Source organism: Centruroides sculpturatus, unplaced genomic scaffold (genome assembly GCF_000671375.1).
Source record: "Centruroides sculpturatus isolate CEXI.00-Female unplaced genomic scaffold, Cexi_2.0 scaffold789, whole genome shotgun sequence".
NCBI lineage: Eukaryota > Metazoa > Arthropoda > Arachnida > Scorpiones > Buthidae > Centruroides > Centruroides sculpturatus.
The window spans coordinates 68,332-89,629 of NW_019385116.1; the positions used below are offsets into that span (position 1 = coordinate 68,332).

The following is a 21,298-nucleotide window of genomic DNA, read 5'->3' on the forward strand; positions in this document are numbered from 1 at the left end:
TATACTGTATATCTAAAAGAGAAACCATATTATATTTTAAACTACAATTTTCGAAAATAAAACTTACAAACTATTATTGAGGAAAAATAATAATCAAAGTGATTAATTTATCTTAATGATATCAGTTGTTTTTTTCCTCTTGATTAAAGAATTATTCTCTTCATAATTGATTAAGACAAAGAAATATAACATTTCATATACAGAAAATATACAATTTAACATATGAAATTGTAATATATTTATACATTAAAGGAAATAAAATATAACAATAGCTTGTTGTAGTTTCAGAATGTGATTTTATTTGATTTGTTACAGTAGGAATCAGAAAACATTGATTATATAGTAAATCTCAATTTATGACATTATGAATGGTCCAGATATGTAATGGTTTAACATAAGTGGAGATAAAAATGATCACCTGATCAAAACTACTTAAGAATCTGGATTCTCAGATCTTATATAGCAGCAAAATAAGACATTTTGATGTGATTACAGTAGAGCATCATTTATCCGAAAGTCGGTTATCCAAAAGCATTCCAGTTGGCAAATTTAAATTTTCGCTGGTGCTGTGACACTGCAATCTTTGGCTATATCTTGGGCTACTCCAATATTTTTTTGTTGGTGTGTGTGTTTTATCTGGCAGCACTGGCACTATTGTGTGATGTTTTTCTGAGGACTGTGTGTCATGTTGAATCGAACGTTTTTGATAGTGTAAATAAAATAACTTATAAAGTATATTTTTTTTTGGTTTTTATATTTTTCAATATATTTATTTTATTTGTACAAAATAAAAAATTAATTTTTAACGATACAATAACCACGATTATTATTTTAAAAAGTTTTTGTCAGGCTTAACATCGACGAAAATTCAACACGAAGTGACACGCAACGGAGAAAAATTTCAATACGGAATAGGTTAATATATTTTTTCATACATAATCGGTTATCCGAAAAANTCAAGTTGTTTCTTTGCATGGAGCAATTTCAAGGCTTCTAATGGACTGACATCATTATTGACAATGCATTTTATCCTTGGTGGAAGTGACTGCTGGGAACAACATATACTATTGTAAGGATTAAGTTGATCCAGAGGTAAAATTTAAACAGCATGCAAAATTTCCTCAAAAAGGGTAGCAATCAGTCCAAAAGGAAGATCTCAAGCATTCATAGCACCCTCTCACCCTCTGCATCAAGAAAGAAATATACATAAAAGAATGTATCAAGAGAAGGCTAGTCCCATTCCTCAAGAAACACCACTCAGATGACCTGTATGTCTACTGGCCAGATCTTGCAATTTCACATTATTACAACAGACACAGTTTCTGTGCTAGAGGAATATGAAGTCTGTTTAAACGACGCTCTACTGTATTTGGTGAACATTTCAAAATATCAATTTTTCCTGTAAAGTCTACCTCATTAACTTATGTACTGATTGTATTTAAGAACACTAACAAAATTTTGAATATTTGCAAAAGAAAATTTTTCTGTTCAGACATCATAACATCATATAGTTGTAATTGTCATTATGGATATGTGATACTTGAAAAACTAATTTTTCTCTCTAAAATTTATCCAATAGAATTTGCTTATATAAGGCATATTTCAGGATTAACATGCTTTTAAAAAACAATAACAATAACAAAGATATAATATTAAATACTAACCAAAAGATTACTATAAGATGATTTTCCATACTGAACATATAAATGATTTCCTTCTTTAATTTCTTGACCATTATACCACCATGTTATTGTTGCATTTGGAATAGCTTCTGCAATACATGTTAAGTTGACTGGATTATCATTCCATGTTTTTGCTTGAGTAATTGGAGTTCTCATAATAGGAGCAACTAAGTAAAATAAGAAAAATATTTATTTTTAAATTTATGCAATTTGTATTATCATCAATAAATTATATTTTGCAATTATACATATGAATAAAAATGTTCTTCATAATCAAGGCCATGATTAGAGCATTTGGCACCAGGAACAAACTTAATATGCTACATTTTGGAAAAGCCTTTCATTACTCTGTTACAAATTTAAAAATCACAAAAAAATACTTTTTATTAATATGATGTATATTTTATTACAAACACACATGATAATATAATTTTTCACATTCATATTTGACAATTTTTCTAGTTTATTAGTTTGCCCATATAACAACTTTGGAATTTCACACTGGGCACATGCCCCTTCTGCCCTTGCCTTTCCATAGCCCTGTTCATAATATAAAATATATATCTATGAAAGTATTTCTTTTATTAAAATCAATTAAAGCCTTCTTTTGCAAATTGCTTTTGATAATATGAACTTAGTTCATATTATTAAAGGCATAATGTATAAGGATAATAAATTCATAATTGAAATAATTCATGAAGCATGTTATTGTTATTATTCAAATAAAAATCTGATGAATTTCCTTGCAATTTCAAAGTTCTGATTTTCATCTGAAATTTCTTTGAAAATATATCATACTAGCAGACCCCGCCACGCGTTGTTGTGGCTCAAAATGTATCTATTATAAATGTATAACACTTTCCCCGTGTGGGGGGAATTTTTCGAAAAATTTCTTTTTAGTGTATATTCTGTTGACATACCGTATTAAAACGTAATCAAAAATGCAAAAACCCGCATCTAAAATAGTAGAAATAGAAGCAGAGTTCTTTACGGTAAGCCTTAATCCTGTTCNTGTATCTATTATAAATGTATAACACTTTCCCCGTGTGGGGGGAATTTTTCGAAAAATTTCTTTTTAGTGTATATTCTGTTGACATACCGTATTAAAACGTAATCAAAAACGCAAAAACCCGCATCTAAAATAGTAGAAATAGAAGCAGAGTTCTTTACGGTAAGCCTTAATCCTGTTCATCTCCCCCAGTGGGGGAATTTCGACATGTATATTATATAAAAACACGTGCGTATTCGAATTGTGTGAAATTTTCAAAGGAATTGGTAGGAACAAACGAACATTACATTTTTATTTATATAGATAGATAGAAGATGATCTGCTTTAGTTCATCCTCACAGAAAAGCAAACTTAGGGAGTCATACTCGTAACGCCATCTGTTGGACATAAAAGCCTTAACCCTAGACAAAAATCCATTGTAGTTTTATTTAATTAATAAAAAATCTGCAGGTTTGATTAGTGGTAAACATTCCGGGGGTCATAAAGATGCTACAGTTAAAATTTGGTAACGATTGGTTCAGTAGTTTTCACGGTTAGTGGTCACAAACGAAAAATATGTTGTCTCTTTATATAGTAGTATAGATTATTGCTCCAGTCATTTATTAGTATATCCTTTATATATAAATGTGTAAATTAAAAATCTGCTCAATTTACACAGGCATATTTAGCATCTTTTTTAAAAACAAATTTGAAAATATCTTACATAGATTGTTGCTCAGACACTGTAGATTTAAATTCATATTGTCATAGTAACAATATTTTAAATGTACATGAAATGCTAAGAAGAATTGTAGTTGGAAATTTTACAAACAATATGAGAGAAGGAGGAGATGTTTCACAGATATTTTCTGCATTTTCTGGATATGAGAATGGCAAGGATAACAATTTACAGCATCATAGGAAGGCTGGAAAATGGTAAGTCTGTTGCAAGATGTCTAGGAGGAAGTACAGAAAAGAGAATTAAAACAACAGATAGCAAAAAGAAGTATTTTTAAATAGAAGAGATCAGAAAAATTAAGACAGTCTAGGAAAACTTGGGAGAAAATTTAAAATAACTCATCAGTATGTTAAAAATATTTTAGACAAGCAAAATGTTGTCCTTCAGAAGTGAAAATTTAGTTCCAAAATATACAAATAAACAACTTGATTCAAGTTGTTTCTTTGCATGGAGCAATTTCAAGGCTTCTAATGGACTGACATCATTATTGACAATGCATTTTATCCTTGGTGGAAGTGACTGCTGGGAACAACATATACTATTGTAAGGATTAAGTTGATCCAGAGGTAAAATTTAAACAGCATGCAAAATTTCCTCAAAAAGGGTAGCAATCAGTCCAAAAGGAAGATCTCAAGCATTCATAGCACCCTCTCACCCTCTGCATCAAGAAAGAAATATACATAAAAGAATGTATCAAGAGGAGGCTAGTCCCATTCCTCAAGAAACACCACTCAGATGACCTGTATGTCTACTGGCCAGATCTTGCAATTTCACATTATTACAACAGACACAGTTTCTGTGCTAGAGGAATATGAAGTCTGTTTGCAACATTGTTCTTTTTGTTGATATAATGTTTCTCAGCTTGTGATCAACTGAATGATTCTAGCACCAGATGTACAAAATGGAACAAAAATGGATGGCCAATTGATTTAAAATGGAACAAAAATGGATGGCCAATTGAAAGTTGAAATTTGGTACACAGTTAGGGTATGTCATGGGAATGGACACTAAGAAGGGACTCTTGAAAATTCCTCCCCATGGGGAGAGGGTTAAAGATTACCCTGAAGAACTTGGCTTCTACTGTACTATTTTAGATGTGGTTTTTATGTTTATGCAGGAAATCGAACATATTTTTAGACCCATCTAAAAATTCTCTTTTTAGCCTTGGAAGAGGGGGACTTAATTCTTGCATCAAGTGAAAATGGGTAAAATAAGCTATATAACTATAAAGGTTATCTTTCATAAGGAATTATCAGCTGATGTGATTCTCATAGTTTCAGGTGAAAATAATATCAGATGTGTTTTCCCTATCAATAGGGTCCTTATTATTACATAGGAAATCATAGACTGTTGTGAGGTACATTTAATTTTGTAATTAAATGTACAAAAATTCTATTCATTTAAGAAAATATTTTGTTATAAAAATGTGTGAAATAGATCTGTCATGAAGGTACAAAATAAACAATACAACTGACCCTGCAAGGTCATGAGTTGATGCGAAATAATGGGTTGGAATGTTTAAAATGAACTGATGTTCTAATCAATTGGAAAGATTGACCTTTAACTCAGATGTTGTAGACATGATAAAATTTGGAAATAAATGATAAAATATAGCATTCCTTTAAAAGATAACTATTGCACTGAAAGTAATAAAAACAAAACAAAAAAAATCTAAGATGTCTGAAAAGAAGATTTCATTGAGTGAGTTACAAGTGAAAGTGTCAAAGATTGATCAACACTTGTGGATGAAGTTGAACAAACATGTCAAATTGATTAACAGAGAGCAATCTTTCCTGCATCTGATCTGGTCATCATTTCACCTGGAAACAGGAAAGGACCAATTGGGAGATAGAGAGAGAAAATCATAACCAATCAAATTCAGAATTTCAGGGAGAAATCCTTTAAAAACTCCAAAATTCAAGGACAAAGGTGGTTGCTTCTCACTTGTTCAATCTGTTTGTCCTCTGTGTCTGTTTCCCTGTCATCTCAGACTTCATCTTCATTGCTTCACTTCGTTCCAATGAGCAATAGCAATTTTGAGTCAGTCTGTCCAAGGGCCATCCGATTGCCACTGAAACTTTGTTTGATCTTAGATCAAAACTCTGTCTAATTACTGTGGATAAATGATGATAGTGAACTATAGACTGAACTTTCTATGTTTCTGTCCAAAGGAAGAAATTCTTGACTGGAATTATATAATTCATATATAAGCATTTTCTTTCAAATAAATGGCTTGTTATGTAAAAGTGACTGTCTCAGTGTTGACAACCACACCCACATTATATTTGTACCCCTTGTTCATCTTGACCAGAAGAGGGATTAACTTCACCCTTCTCCACATTGGCAAATCTTACATTATGTCTATGTAGTGCATTTCCTCAGCCTGGAAATGAATACCATAAATGTTTTGTATAAATACATTAGAGCTGTTAGCTTGGATAGTATATGATATCTTCATTTAACAATATACAGTCAGTTCAAAAAGTTTAGAATAATTTAACTCCATCACAGAGTGCTAATCCTTAAATGATAATAACCAAGTGAAATAAAAAATTATGAAAAAATTAAATACGGGATATTTAGCCCAATATTTTAGCTACATTTTCATCTAAAAATATTAATTTCTAAATAAAATTTTAGGGCCATAATTTTTTACTTAAGTAAATGATGTTCAAAAGTTTAGAATATTTTATTCTAACAGTTGATTAAATTTCCTTTATTATGAATTACAGATTTTATTCCTTTTATAAGGTGACAAACTTTTTTACAATGAAAAGGAGGACACTAATAAATTGAAGGAAAAAATATTGTTAATAAAAAAAAATATTTTATTCATTGCAACAATAATACACTATAATAATCTCTACTGCATGCATAGGTGCCATGTCATGTTTCGATAAGAAGTAAACAAAGCCATTTGCACTCTCTCTCTTTCAAGGTCTCCCACGCAAAGAGCATGCCTTTGCGTGGGAGACTCATAATTGCATCTCATTGCATGGTACAGAGCCTTGATGAATCGTCATGTTAAATACAAACACGTCATATCACATCACACGCAATGGATTGGTTCGGCATTGATTGAATACAGAGATTTACAGATTAGTCTTCAAATATCAAAAAGGAGGACATGTAGGAGGACACGTTTTTGAAGGAGGACAGAACTTACAAAAGGAGGACAATTGATCACCTTACTTTTAAGCATACAATCAATAAGTAATTCACATCGTTCAAAAGTAATTTCAGACCAAATTTTCATACATTTTTTTTTTTTTTATAGATCTTGTTTATTGGTTGGGTAAAATTCTTTACAAATAGATCAAATATTTTCAATTAGTGACTAGTCTGGTGAGTTTCCAGGCCAATCCACGAGTGTTATTTTTTAAGAAGTAAATAAACCATTCTTTGGCTTTTTTACATGTATGATATTTAACTCCACTCTGTTGAAAGATTACACCATTATATTGAAAATGATCCTCCATTGTTGGGATGAGAAAATAACCTAACATATCACTATTTATTGTCTCATTAAAAAATCACAATTTTTCAAGTTCATTATAGTCAAGTGAACCTCACACCATAACTTTAGTGAGAAATTTAACAAGTCATTGTAATAACAGAAATCAGCACTTAGATAACTGTAAAACAAAATAGACATTCATGCTTGTGACATTTATTTTGTTTTACAATTTTCTAAGTGCTGATTTCTGTCATTTCTAAAGTAAATTTATAATGACCAGAACTTTTTTCAGCATTTAAACTTCCAGTTTCATTATATTTTTGGATTATTTTTAGCATTTTAGATTGTAAACAATTCACTTTCCTTGCTATTTCTTGTTCCTTAATATTTTCTTCATGCAAATCAATAATTATAATTTTGGCTCCTTGATCCAGGTTAATTGTTGTTTCTTGTCCATGGTATTTACCCTGCTTTTGTGATAATTGCTAGATTGTAATTTATATAACACTATCTGTGATACAATTTACATAATTGCAGTAAATTACAAGCACTACTACTTATAACTGGACAAATTTATTAATTTATTTGGTATTATTCTACACTTTTTAAACTGACTGCGGCTTATAGCTACATTGTATGTTTATTTTTATTTTTTATGCTTTTTCCATTGTATCCTGAGGATTGCTACTTAGATAGCCAAAAACATTTGATTAATAAATAATTTTGCTGGAAAATATTTATGAGTGGTTTAATGAAATATCTAATACCAGTTTGTGAAACATATGATTTTGTACATACAATAGTTGTCTGCTTTTAGATTTTATACACATTTGATATTTTTATTAAAATAATCATTTATTGTTTTGGATATATTTATAAATTTTGGTATAAGATAGCAAAAATATTCTACTGTTTTCTCAATAAACTCAATATTGATAATGTAGTGATAACTAGACCCCGGATTTATCTGAGAATCCGAGGATAGTTCCGAAAATAAGACATTTTTGCTTCTAACCGACGAAAATGAACTTTTTACATTTTTTGAACTGAAATCAGCAAAAATGCTAGATTTATTGGATTTTCTTGCAATTTTTAAAATACATTCATAATTTTCAGAGAAATACTGTCATTGATGCCATTATAGGTACCAAAAAAAACCATTTCGGATTTCAGAACAAAAGCAGAGATCTTCTGACATCGTTTTGTTCACGATGCTGCCAAGTCAAATTACATTATGCCAAATTCAGGATTTCTTTTTAAATTGGAAAAAATAAAAACTATTAGCATCTTAGCTATCTTTTGAGCTAATTTAATTTCATTCAGTAACTTTTTGGCTACTTTTTAAATAAATTATTGATGACATTTCCTAAGACCTGACAACAGTATGAAGTGCAGAAGTGTGCACAGCTGTTAGCTTTTATATTCGGTTACAGACTAAGAAATTTAATGGGTAAGCATAAAAGTTCTGTGCATGAGCTTTTGCTTAAGTGAGTGAAGGGAGCAAAGTTAGCCGAGAGCGACTTCACAGTGGATGGCTCAAAAGTGTTCTGCCAGATATGTCAAAATACATTTGTGTGCATGAAGAAATCACATTTTGAGGATCATGTGCGTTCTGCAAGATACATGCAAGCAGCACATCAACAGGATCGAACATCCCAGATGCTGCTCACAAAAATGGAACCTCAGGATCAAGGAAACATATTTTTCTTAGATACAGCAAGAACCCTTATAGGATGTAATATAGAATAAACTGCATAAACTGAAGCATCCTTGTTCAGGAAGTGCTTGAAGAAATCCATAAAGAAATTAGTGACAATGCTATATGATTTGCTATAGATGAAACTACAGACTCATGTGGATGATATGTTGCTTCAATGATAGTAGGAAAACTTAATGGAAAAGATTGCACTAAAATTCATCTTCTTTTATGCAAATTTATGGAGAGGACAAGAGCAGAGGCGATAGCAAGATTTGTTCAGGAAGGTCTAATGTTATTGTGGCAAGATAAATTTCTCCAGAATACTAAAAAAGTGCTCATTGTGCTTTCAGATGGCGCAGCATACATGAAGGATGCTGCACTCATTTTGAAGCCTTTTTTATATAATGTGATTCATGCATTACATCTTTTGGCCGAACAAGTTTGTTTACATTTTAAAGATGTAATTGCCCTCATTTGTTCTGGCAAGAAACTACTTTTGTTGGGTATTTTTGAAACCATACCAGTAATTTTTAGTAATTCAAACACAAATCAATTATTGTATTTATTCAGACACTTGGCAAATCTCATTATTAAATTTTATTCAGTTGATACATGCTCATTGTATTTTTACACATTTCGAGCATTCCTTGCCCTTCTTCAACCAACTAAAATAAAAATTCACAAGTTACAACAGTTTTATAAACAAACAAATAAGGTCATGTTTTCCAAAACACACCTTTTTGATTACAGATTACTGAAAGTTAAAATCATAAAATTTCCATCAAATTACAAATGTTTGTAAGGTTTGTACCTTTAAAACACCTTTACACACACCACTTCTTATTATCTAAAAAATGTTTAAAAACATTTTTTTATATATTTAACTTCATATTATCTAAAGATTTTACATTAATTATCTTGTATACAACTATTTTGATAACAATACTACAAATTACATACCTAGTTATTCATTTTGAATTGTTATAAAATTTAAACAATTTTAAAATTTTTNCGAATCGCGCTCAGTGTGAACTAAGCTTTTTATTTTTAAATATTAAATATTTTTCTGTAAATGTGTCTTCTTGCCGCTTATAGCTTCTTTTTATTTTAATACGAGTAATAAATCAAAACAAATGTTTCCAAGTTATGTTTAACTTGGAACACAGAGAACGCTAACCAAGGATGTATTTATTTATATAGGAGTCCCGGAGCAGACGCAATTGCGGATGCCCTTATAAGGCCCGCACAGACTCTACTATAGTGTTCTTTACTTTAAATTTATACGGTATTTATAAATGTAATCTGCTGTATTTCGTTTCCCGAACCATTCCTTACTTTTCATTCATTTCTCTCTCTTTATTTTTATTAATTTCTTTTGTGGAGGTCCCTGTGCGGGAGTCCATGATGCCTGCCACTAGATTCGGCCCTGCGTCTTACTACAATATGTAAAATTAAATTTATACTAGAACCATAAATATATATGAGGGCAATCCGGAAAGTAATTTCCATTTGGTTATTGAAACATTAATACAGTCAGAAAATTTTATTGTATAGAACTGAAAACTACACATTTTATTTTTCAATATAACCTCTAGTTAAACTGAGATATCTTTTTTTGTTTTTTAAACTCTTTCTACCCTGTGGGCAATAATAGGCACTCTTTTTAGCAAACCCATTATGGGTTCGGCCAGGACCACAATGGGGCAACCGGGTCGTGAGGGACGGGCTGACATATCCGGACGGAGCATCCCCCAAAAATTCCTGGGGATTATTCGACCCGTTCGGATTCGATCCCGGGTCCCCCAGAGCGGTAGGCTGTCGCCTTGACTGCTCGGCCATCCGGCCAACTAAAATACTTGTAGCAATTAACAAGTTTTTGTATTCCATCTTCATAGAATTCTGCCGCCTTGATTGAAACTATGTCCTTATGCTGGACTGCAACTCTGTCATTCTCAAAGCATTATGATGCAAGCCATTTCTTCACATGCATGAAAAGTTTGCAATCGCTAGGCTCAAATCAAGGCTGTAAGGACGGAGATCAAACAATTCCTATTTGAATTGTTGAAGTAGGGCTCGCGGGACATTATGCGGATGGGCATTGTCTTGCAAGAAAACCACCCGAAAGCTCATGCCACGAGGTTTGTTCGGAATGGCTCTCCTTAACTACATAATGTGTAACAATAAATTTCTAAATTGATTGTGTTGCCGCATTTCATAAATTACACTAACAGCACTCCTCCTCTGTTCCAAAAGTCATGCCATGACTTTCCTGGCAGACAGCAATTTTCCGACTTTTTTTTTTTTTTTTTTAAACCGAGTGAAAACGGCCATTGATTGATTGATTTTTGTCTGTTTACGTACGAGACACAAGTCTCATCAATCGTAACGATCTAATACAGAAAAGCATCATCATCTCTTGTAATGAATTTAAATTATTTAAAAAATAGATAAACAAAATTATCAAATTTCCTTCAGTTATCTGTTTTTGTTCCGAAAATAGATTTGAAAACATGATCTTTTTGATCTGATTTCAGATCCAAAACTCTACTTTTATTGATCTGAAAAATCTGGGGTTTAGTGATAACACAAGTTTGTGTTGACCTGATATTTGATATTTCAATACTTAAACTGTTTATTTCCACAGTTATTTATCAATAATCAGACTAAAATATAACTGGCAAGTTTCATTAATTATTAATGAAACTTGCCAGTTATATTTTAGTCTGATTATTTTAGTAATAGTGAATGATATTTGATAACATAACATAATAATTTAATAGAAAGTTAAAATTTTCAATTAAAAATAAAATATAATTATTTACACATTAAAATAAGTTATTTTATAAATGAATATGATTTTCTTTTACACATTTTTATACATTAACTGTTAAAACTGAAACAAATTGAATATTTGTTTTAATAAAATAATATGTGGTATTTTAATTTCCTATTCTTAATATAATTATTTTCTTAGAAATTTAATTTAAACATGTTGATTCTTTACAAATATACTTTCTTGAAATAAAAATGTTCCAGAACATTCTTAAAATATAAAGACATTCAATTAATGGAACATTTTTAAAATGCAGTGTTTATATTCAACTTGAAGAAGATCCAGCTGAAGAATCAAAAATGTTAGTCAATATTAAGATAATAAGTTACTGGAGAATTGTTTAGAAGGTATTACAAAGAAGATTTGGTGTTATACTTCCACTCCAGTATTAATAAGTGAGTGGAACTTAACAGAGTTTTACATAAAACTTAATAAAACTCTCTTAAATAAGAGAGCAAATTTAATGAAAGATTAGATTTGTGGAAGAGGAAAACTTAATGTTTACATCAGGACAATGCAAAGCTACATACAGCCAGAAATTTTGAGAACGAAATTCTTTACTTCTTATTCTGCAGTCATTAAAATACTTAAAATTTAATTATTAATGTAGCTGAAAAATAGCCCAATGTATTATGGTATTGTTCAGCATTGAATGGAGTTTATTTGATTTTCTCCATTTTCTGGACCATCATTTAGTTTTGATATCATATCCAAAGACTCAGCTTTTTTCACCTATAATAATGGATTTCAAAAAAATTGTTGTCTTCTTTAGCATGTTCAAGAAGATCCTAGGCAATTTCCAAGTATTGATGCTTCTGTTCTTGATTTAAGATTTGAGTAACAAATTATTTGGTAACTCTATTGTATCCCCCAAATAGTCAACAATGGCTTGACAAGAACCATAAGAAAAGTTAGTAGCTACTATTATTTCTCACATTGTTATTGTCCAATTTATTTTCATCAAAGTAACAATTTCATTCTTTTTGTCATTGGAAGTGGATGTTGATGGTCTTCTTGATCATGGATCATTTTCAATTGACAAGTAATCATTTTTAAATCTATTGTGCCACTCATAAATCTTTCAACATGTCTTTAAAAATTTTCTTGATCATTTTTTGCACTTGTTTTCCCCTATTAAAGCAAATTTAATGCACCTATGCTGCTTCTTGAAATTGGCAATCTTGCATAATTACAGAATATTAATCATATTTTAAAATTAATAATGGTGTTGTAGGCTGATACCTAATGGAAAAAACTTAAAATTTAGCTCAGCATTAAGAAATGATTAATTTTCTCTACCTTGCAATTTTTAAGTCTGTTGTTCAAATACAGAATAATTTCATAAAAAAGTCTCTGTATTTTTTGATCAGACTTTATAATTTATGAGTTTGATGATTTAATCTATAGTAATAAAATTTAACAATGGAGTAAATTTAACATTATTTGTTGTTTTTAGTTTAAAAGCAAGCTTAAAAATTAAAAAAAACTAAAAATATTGATTTCATTTTTTTTATCCTTTATCTGCTTTGTATCAGAGATAAAGAACTTACATCAAGAAACTCCGAACAAAAAATAACTATTTATTTTTCTATATCAAGCTAAAAACAAAAAATTAATCTACAGTATCTTAGAACTTGAATTATAATATTTTTCAAATTGTTTATGCCTCTGAAAACTTACATCTTCTCCAAATGGATCTTCATTGCCATCTTTTCTTATTGAAAGTTTTGGTAATGGCTCTCCAAAAGCATGACATTCTAGCTTGGCCTCCTTATTTTCAATAACAGTAATATTGTCAAATTTCCTTATTTCAGGTTTAACTATAAAATAATTCATTTTTCTATTAATTTAAATACAACTGAAAGTCACACTTTTATATTTAGAATCTCAAGATATAAATAAATTCAAAGTGAAATAAATTTCAATATAAACTCATTTGAAAATTTATTATTTATATCTTAATGTAATTTTTCTAAAATATTTGAATAAAAATAATGTTTATCTGAGTTAAAATTTTTATTAATAACATCTTCAAATTAATGAGTTACAAACTTAATGATTTGGAATAAGTTATTTCAACAAGTATCTGTAATGTCTTCATTTCAAAATTTTAACAAAGAATTTATAAATCTGGAAAAAATGGTTTAGAACAACCAGTGTTGCCACCTTTTCAAAATTGCTGACCCGGACATTTTAAAATTAGGATGTTATACTTTAAAAACCAGCTTGTCTGGGTGAAAACCGGCCTGGTGGCATACTTAGAAATAAAAAAAATTAGTTTTTTTCATTGTGAGTAGAATTTGTTTTGTCAGCCAATTTTTATTAAATTTACAAGTTCACTTCCTCTTTCGGGTTTTCAATTTCTTCAGTTGTCATATTAAATAATTAAAATAGAAATTATAAACTGAAACTGTCACATTCGCTTTACAATAGGTTTGTTCCAACACAAGTCCCTGACTGGTTTGAATTTGAAACTGTATGACATATATGCAATGCCTTTTTATAACCAAAACCTGAACAATGCGCCTGCCAGTTTTAAACCAGTTAGGGACTTGTGTTGGAACAAACCTAATATTTGCCAGAGATATTTGCAAATTAGAATTTTAAAAGTGCATTTTCTATCACTCTTGGCCTAGGGATAAGTTTGGGTGAGGGTGTGAAGTTAACCTTTAACCGTTAAAATAAAATACTCATAAATATTTTTATAAATTTATTTTGTTTCACCATAATTTCACAATTTCTATGAAAACCAGACAAATTAATAATTAATCTGGACTTTGAATTTAAAAACCAGCTTGTCTGGGTGAAAACCGGCCTGGTGGCAACATTAAGAACAACATACAGTTCAAATATTACTTGGACAAACTCCTTCTAGACAAAATGTTAACTTGAATACGATATAATCATAATAATTTGCTTCCATACCAATTGAAATCATTTTTTTCTTCCAATTGGCTGAAAATGCATAATTATATGATTATTATACAGTGGTATCACATGATAAGCACTGCAAAATTGCAGCACCACAAATAAAACAGAAACAAAAATTAATGTCTCAATTTTTATTCATATTAATTACATAAATTATTATAAATAATTAAAAGTAATGTATTTAACAAAAACTAGTGCTATCAAACAGTTTACAAAATAAAAACAACTCATTAGGGCAGTTGTGGGTCAGATTCCCTCCTGCAAGAGCACTGTTAAACAGTGCAGTGTCATCTCCCACACTTCCCATTCAGATAATAGTTCTTCTCATTCAGCCACTACATCTCATGATTTAATAAAATGCTTGCAATAGCATTACACCATTTAGCAGTGTTGCAAGCAGTGTGGCTATATGGCAGAAATTACTGTAGTTATTAAGTCAGAGCAGTGGTGGAGAATATTCCATGACCAGTAAATATTAATATGAAAAAGACAAAAATGTTGAATCTCAATTCTTAAATGAATTTTAATTAATTAAATTAAAAATATATATTGTTTATTATGTAAAATAATAGTTGTGACTCAACAGTAATATAGCCATGAAGAAGCTGAGGCCCCCTTACCTTTGTAAATAAATAAAATAAAAAAATCAGGAATGTAAATAAATAGTATAGAAAAAATTTAAATGTGTCAAACACACATACAAAAATTCACTCTTCACCCACAGTATTAGTGACTGATCCAGAATGTTACAGAGGTAAATGTAAGTTTGCATGTTCTAACTTAGATACTGTAATATCAGTTCTAGTATACTATTGTTATTCATCATACTGATATTAGGCAGCATGAGCTGCTATTTTTATTGCATCTAAAAATATATTGTATAGTGAAATTTGTAAATTAGAATGTTGATTAAACTCTAAGTACTTTGCTTTCTTTGACTTTCAAATGATTTAATATAAATTAAATCATTTACATGTCAAGAAACATTAGCAGAATTATATCATAATTTTATGAGATAATTTTGGAAAATGACAATAAATCAACCCTTAGTAACAAATTTTGCTAATCATTAACAATTTTACTAATAAAATTATATCTAAATTTCATACAAGAAATCAAGCCCAGGAGTAAAGGATTAAAATCAGCTGATGCCATGAAAGCCATGGGCATGTACTCATTTCCAGTCTGCCTGACAACTACCCAGTATGGTTATATCTTCTAAATAATTGGTCTAGAAATGAAGATTGGATAGAGTTTCAACTAGTAATTAGCAATGTGCAACTGCATGGTAAACAGGTGTGGGGGTTCAAGTCCAGCTCTGGACTGATCTTTGCAAAGTATTCTAAATTAATTTAATTCTAATTGTTCAATTTAATAAAAGATGGTGATTTAATTACCTACTTTTAGTCCAAATTACATATCATCTGTATAATTTAATTAGCAAAAATATAGCCTGATAATAAATCTAGCTTAAATATTTGATTATCTAAATTTGCATAATTTTATTGAACTTGGATGATTTGAACAGATATAGTAGAGTACCAATTATCCAAAAAATTGAATAATTAAAATTTAATTCAAGGAGTGATAATTCCAGAAATTATGAAGTTTTTACATAATAATAATTGTTAGCAATCTTCTGTGGGCCTGATTTTGTGCTATTTGTCATCAACATTAGTGTTAGGTTTCATTTATTACAGTACAAATACAAAAGCATGATTAATGAGTCACAGGCTTCTAATCTATCAAATACTTCATTGTGTATAGGCAAAGTGAAGTATTTGATGGATTAGAAACAGCATTGACATAGAAATGCAACCTGAATCAGATTTTTCAACTCTTGTGACAGTTAAGCATGTCAAGGATTTAACAGAATTAAAAAGAAAAAACTAACAAGTAAGTAAAAAAAAGCAAGCTAAGTGACTTCTTTAAAAAAAGAACTGTAATAAATACCTTTTATGTGAATATTATATTTTACTTAATCTTAATTATACTATTATATATTTTTTTACTTTAAATTCAGTTTTGTCAGCACATTGTAGATTGCAATGAAATAATCTTTCTGAAGTGGTTTTTGTTTTTTTATTGTTTTCTGTACTTTGATTTTATAAATTAGACAATTTTTTCATTATTTCTTAGCATTCATGTGTATTAAATTTCTATGCCTTAACCAGTTTTACTGTTGTGCCAGAATTAAAATTAATATTTTTACTTTGTTTAAGATATTTATCACCTTTTATTCTTTCCTTACCAAGTGTGATTGATTATCCAAACAAATTGGTTATTCAAAATTATCATACCCCAATTATTTTGGATAATTGATGTTCTACTGTACAGTACTTGTTTATATTTGGCTACAATAGTATAAATCCAACATTATTAAAAGCTTATATAATAATACAAATTGAAATTTTTATCCATTATATTTATTAAAAACACAAATAATTTCATCATAAATTACTATATGTCCACTATTTTTTGTCAATTAATTCATTTATTATACATACCTACAACAATAAGATGAAGAATTTTAGAAGCAGTTCCAGCATCATTTTTAGCTTCACAAGTGTAATTACCAGAATCTTCTTTTTTCACACTTCGAATTGTTAAAACACCTGTTTCTTTTCCAACAAAATATCCTTCCTTGTTGCTTAAATCTTGCAATTTCTATAAATATTTTATAAATAATGCATAATTTTTATTGGAATGTGAAGGCATAATAGTTCATATAATACTGATTAAATTTACAAGTAAGAAAGCTTTGAACTTTATGTTTAAAGAGAAATAATTAAGAGAACTGATTGAAAAGTAATGAGAAATAATTTTATTACAATCAAATTACTCAAAATTGTTCCATTTTAATGCTAATTCCCTGTACAGTAAACTCTTCTGACATAATGCATTTATTTCATCTTTTTTTTCCATGCCTCATAGCATCTCATTTTCAATGAGCTGTTGTACAACATCAGTTACAGCTTATTCTTGGTGGTTTCAAAATAATGATGTTTGACTTCTAATGAGAACTTCTAATTGTCATTCATTGATCTTGAAGAATGACATACTGTAAATGTTCAACATTATCACTTAAAGTTGAAGATGAAAGACATCTTGATCCTGACTCATCACTCATCAGTTCTCACCTTTCTGAAAGAATTTTATGTCAGCAAGCTCATGAGAGAACTTTACTACCATACACAGTTTTTATTGCATCCTAAGTTTCAGTTGCATTCATTTTTAACTTCATATAAAATTTCACTGAACATCATTGTTTAATATTTTTTTCTATTCTTCTAACAACTACTCAAAACATGTCCTAAATATTCAATAATACTTATGTAGACATGAGAAGATAAAAATCTGCTCTAACTGTTAAGGAAAGATTACACAACGGACTTTTAGGTAAATGAATGTTATAATGCTGCCATAATACACAATACATATTTAGTATACACATTACTTTTCAACCAGATCTTGTATTCTTATAAAAAAATTAAATATAATTTGTATGTTTTGACAAATTTATTAATTCACAATCTAAATTATGATAATTATATAAATTTGAAGTTAAATTACATTTGCATAATAACTTGCAAATACAGTGGGTGATCGGTTAATGAACAGTTCGGATAGCAAACAAATCAGATAACGAACACTTTCTCGAAAGATTTTTATGATTGAACAATGAACACATGTTCGGATAACGAACACTTTACTGAACAAACATAAAACGAAGGGATGGAAAATAACAAATACTGACTGATTTTCCCTTGTCTTCAGGTAACAATTCAAAACCTTTCGGAGAGCGGGAGATGTCAACATCAATGCCCAACCTGATACCGATCAGATAGTATTAATATTCCTCTGAATTTTGAAACTCTCCCTTGTAATTCCAGCTTTTTGTTTACCTTTCTGACAAATAATTTTTTATAGTACAGTAGAGCATCGATTATCCGACTCAATTGGAGACTCAGGTTGGTCGGATAACTGAAAAAATCAGATAACCGAAAAGAATGAAAAAAATACATTATTAGTATAGTATATTAGTATATCCCATGTAANAATATATATACCCTGTATAAGCATTAAGTAACAGCTGAACAGCCAAGTCCTTGCCAAACACACTAGTTCTTGTTAGACCATCGCAGTTAAGTACCATAGAGCCTGGATAATACATTGATCTGAGATGGCAGAGGATATAAGATATTTGATTTTCCCTACAAAGAGTTTAGTGGCTCTGGCCAATTCAAAGTTTGGATAGGAGGATAGAGAGATTTGTTGTCGGCAAAGTCCAATAAAAAAATGTAGAATATTAAAAAGTATATTTAAGTGTGCTTATTACTACTGTTAAATATATACAATATACAGTGGGATCAGTTAACGAACAGTTTGAACTACAAACAAATCAGATAACGAACACTTTCACAAAAGATTTTTATGTTCGGACAACGAATGCCTCACAGAACAAACGCAAGAAACAGCGACGTAAAATAATGAATACCAATTGTCTTTGGGCAACAATTCGAAACTTCTCAGAGCGCAGGAAACGTTAACATTGATGCTCAACCCAGTATATACTGATTGGATAGTATTCCTCCAAACTTTGAAACTCTCCCTTGTAATTTCAGCCTTTTATTTTTCTGACAGAAACAATTCTTTTATAGTAATTGCGAGACTATCGGGTGGGCACTTGTTAAGTTTTGCGTCGGATTTTATTTTCGAAAGGTGAGAGTATAACAACAAAAGTAGAGAGTGGGCAGAAGATTTCTGATGTTGCTGGGCCGTATGGCTTGAACAGGTCTGCAGTAGGCCACAGTTCAATCTTATCTAAGAAATATATAGCATAATCAAGAAGACTCAAGCAGCTAAAGGAGTAACAAAAATCACATCTGAGAAATAAAGAACATTGAAGTGCTCATAATGGAACCTGAAACAGATCTGATGACAGAAGAATGCTAAGAACTCTTGAATGAAGAACACCAAGAAACTTGCCAAGGTATGTTTTCTTCTGAAAAAGAGGATTCATGCCGATATCTGCTATTAAAGATCTTTTGAAGTGGGAAGATGTCAGAACAACGGTCTTAGAATGGCATCCAAACCAAGTTGAGGTTAATAGGCTTTGGGATCGCTACAATTACAATGCTATTAATTACTTCTGAAAAATCCTGAAGAGAAAAAAGCAATCGACGTTAGACAGATTGTTTAACACCCACAAATGGAAAAACATTAATAAAAATGCAAAACTATGTATGAGCAGTATGTATTTTCATTATTACATATAAATACTGTATACTTTCTTACTATATGTATATTTTTTAGAGTTTCCAAAACAAATTGATCAAATTCCCATAAAAACCTATGATAAGTCGATAATCGGTTAACGAACAAGTCAGATAACAAACAAAGTCTTGGAACAGATTATGTTCGTTAACTGGTCACCCACTGTACTTTCAGACTACTTATTTGAAATATTTTAATAAAATGTGTTTAACTTTCTTAATAATGACTTAAACATTTTGGTACATCAGTTTTTCAAAATTGTCACAAGTTCGGGCTTGAAACATCAATGAACTGACTAGTTTAATTTGTCATTAGGAAATAAATAAACTAGAATACAAAAAATAAAAATAAGTTTGAAATTTGAAATAAGAAAATAAAAAAGATAAATATAATATAAATTTAAACTTAAAAATTTAAACAACAGAACTCAAATTTATATAAAATAACAAATACAAATTAGTTTTTCTTTAAGTAATTAAATTAAGAATCTTTTCCTGTTTACTGGTAGAATATATATATATAGCTGTCAATATAATGTCTTTAACAAAATGGAAAAAGCCAGGTTATATTCCAAAAACAATTGATAAAATATTAAAATAACATGTAAAAGTTTTGAAAAGGTTACTAAGTTTATCAACAAATATAATATTTATGACATGCAGATTTATATGCTGCTACATACAAAGTAACCATTTATTAATAAATGTGTTTATTAGTGTTGCAATGAATAGTATATTCGGCCAGGAGCGTGGCCAAATAGCCGAATATTCGGCCAAACTATTTGGCTTGATTGACGCATGTAAGAAAATTGGCGCGCAAACCACATTATGACAAGGACCCTGATCTCTGTTGGCCCACTGTCACTACATTTTGCCAATCATGTTAATTCTTGACAGTTGTAGCGGACAGACAAGAGCGTCATGGCAATATGTGATAAATGATGATATCAAATGTGGATAACAATGAAATGACCTACATGTGTAAATAACAGAAAAAAGAACAGAGAAGAACCGTGAAATGAAAATGTAAAAATAAATATGAAATTCAGTTGATAACATAATTGAACAAGTCGAGGCAGCTTATTGGCGAGAAAATTCCCGGCCATCAATGCCAAACAATTGTTGTCAAAAACTTCGGAAGCTAAATGCTTGTAATGAAAGTCACTTAGAGTGCACGGGCGAAAGCCTGGGGCCGTTTGGGCTACCAAGCTGTCTTGAATCTGTGAAATCATAACTGTGACTTAATTCGACGTCCTATCTGTCTCTTTTCTCTGTTATCACCAGGTTATGAGTCACGTAATTGTAAAATGGAAAATCTACAATGGAAAAATGATGAATCGAAAGTATTGTGAGTGCATATTATGATGTATGCATAGGCATACGTGAACTAGAGCGATAGAGGAAAGAGAAAGGAAAGAGCAAAGACGAGCACTTAAAAAAAAGGATAGGCAGGGTCAGACCCTCAGCTGTGCGACGATTCTCAAACGAATAGGTGTGTACGTGTGCTGATCTTTGTAATTATAAATTGTGAATACATGTGACTAATATTATTTTCTTTTTTATTTTGTGCATGTTATAAGTTATAAATAAATATAAACAAACAACACTAACCTGATAACATTAAATCTAAATACCAAAATGATTAATTTACTGTGTTTTTGTTATTTCTTACTCCTGTTTTTAGGTATTCGGT

General features: G+C 30.1%; 1 protein-coding gene across 1 annotated transcript in view; it reads right to left on the reverse strand.

The window, feature by feature from the left end:
* LOC111634998 (fasciclin-2-like) overlaps positions 1-21,298 on the reverse strand; it is a 220,431-nt gene that overhangs the window by 47,865 nt on the left and 151,268 nt on the right. The window contains exons 6-8 of the mRNA XM_023379842.1: positions 16,837-16,996; positions 13,033-13,218; positions 1,665-1,849 (exon numbers count right to left, since the gene is read on the reverse strand). Of these exons, the coding sequence (XP_023235610.1) occupies positions 1,665-1,849; positions 13,033-13,218; positions 16,837-16,996 (531 nt within the window). The remainder of the gene's footprint in view (positions 1-1,664; positions 1,850-13,032; positions 13,219-16,836; positions 16,997-21,298) is intronic.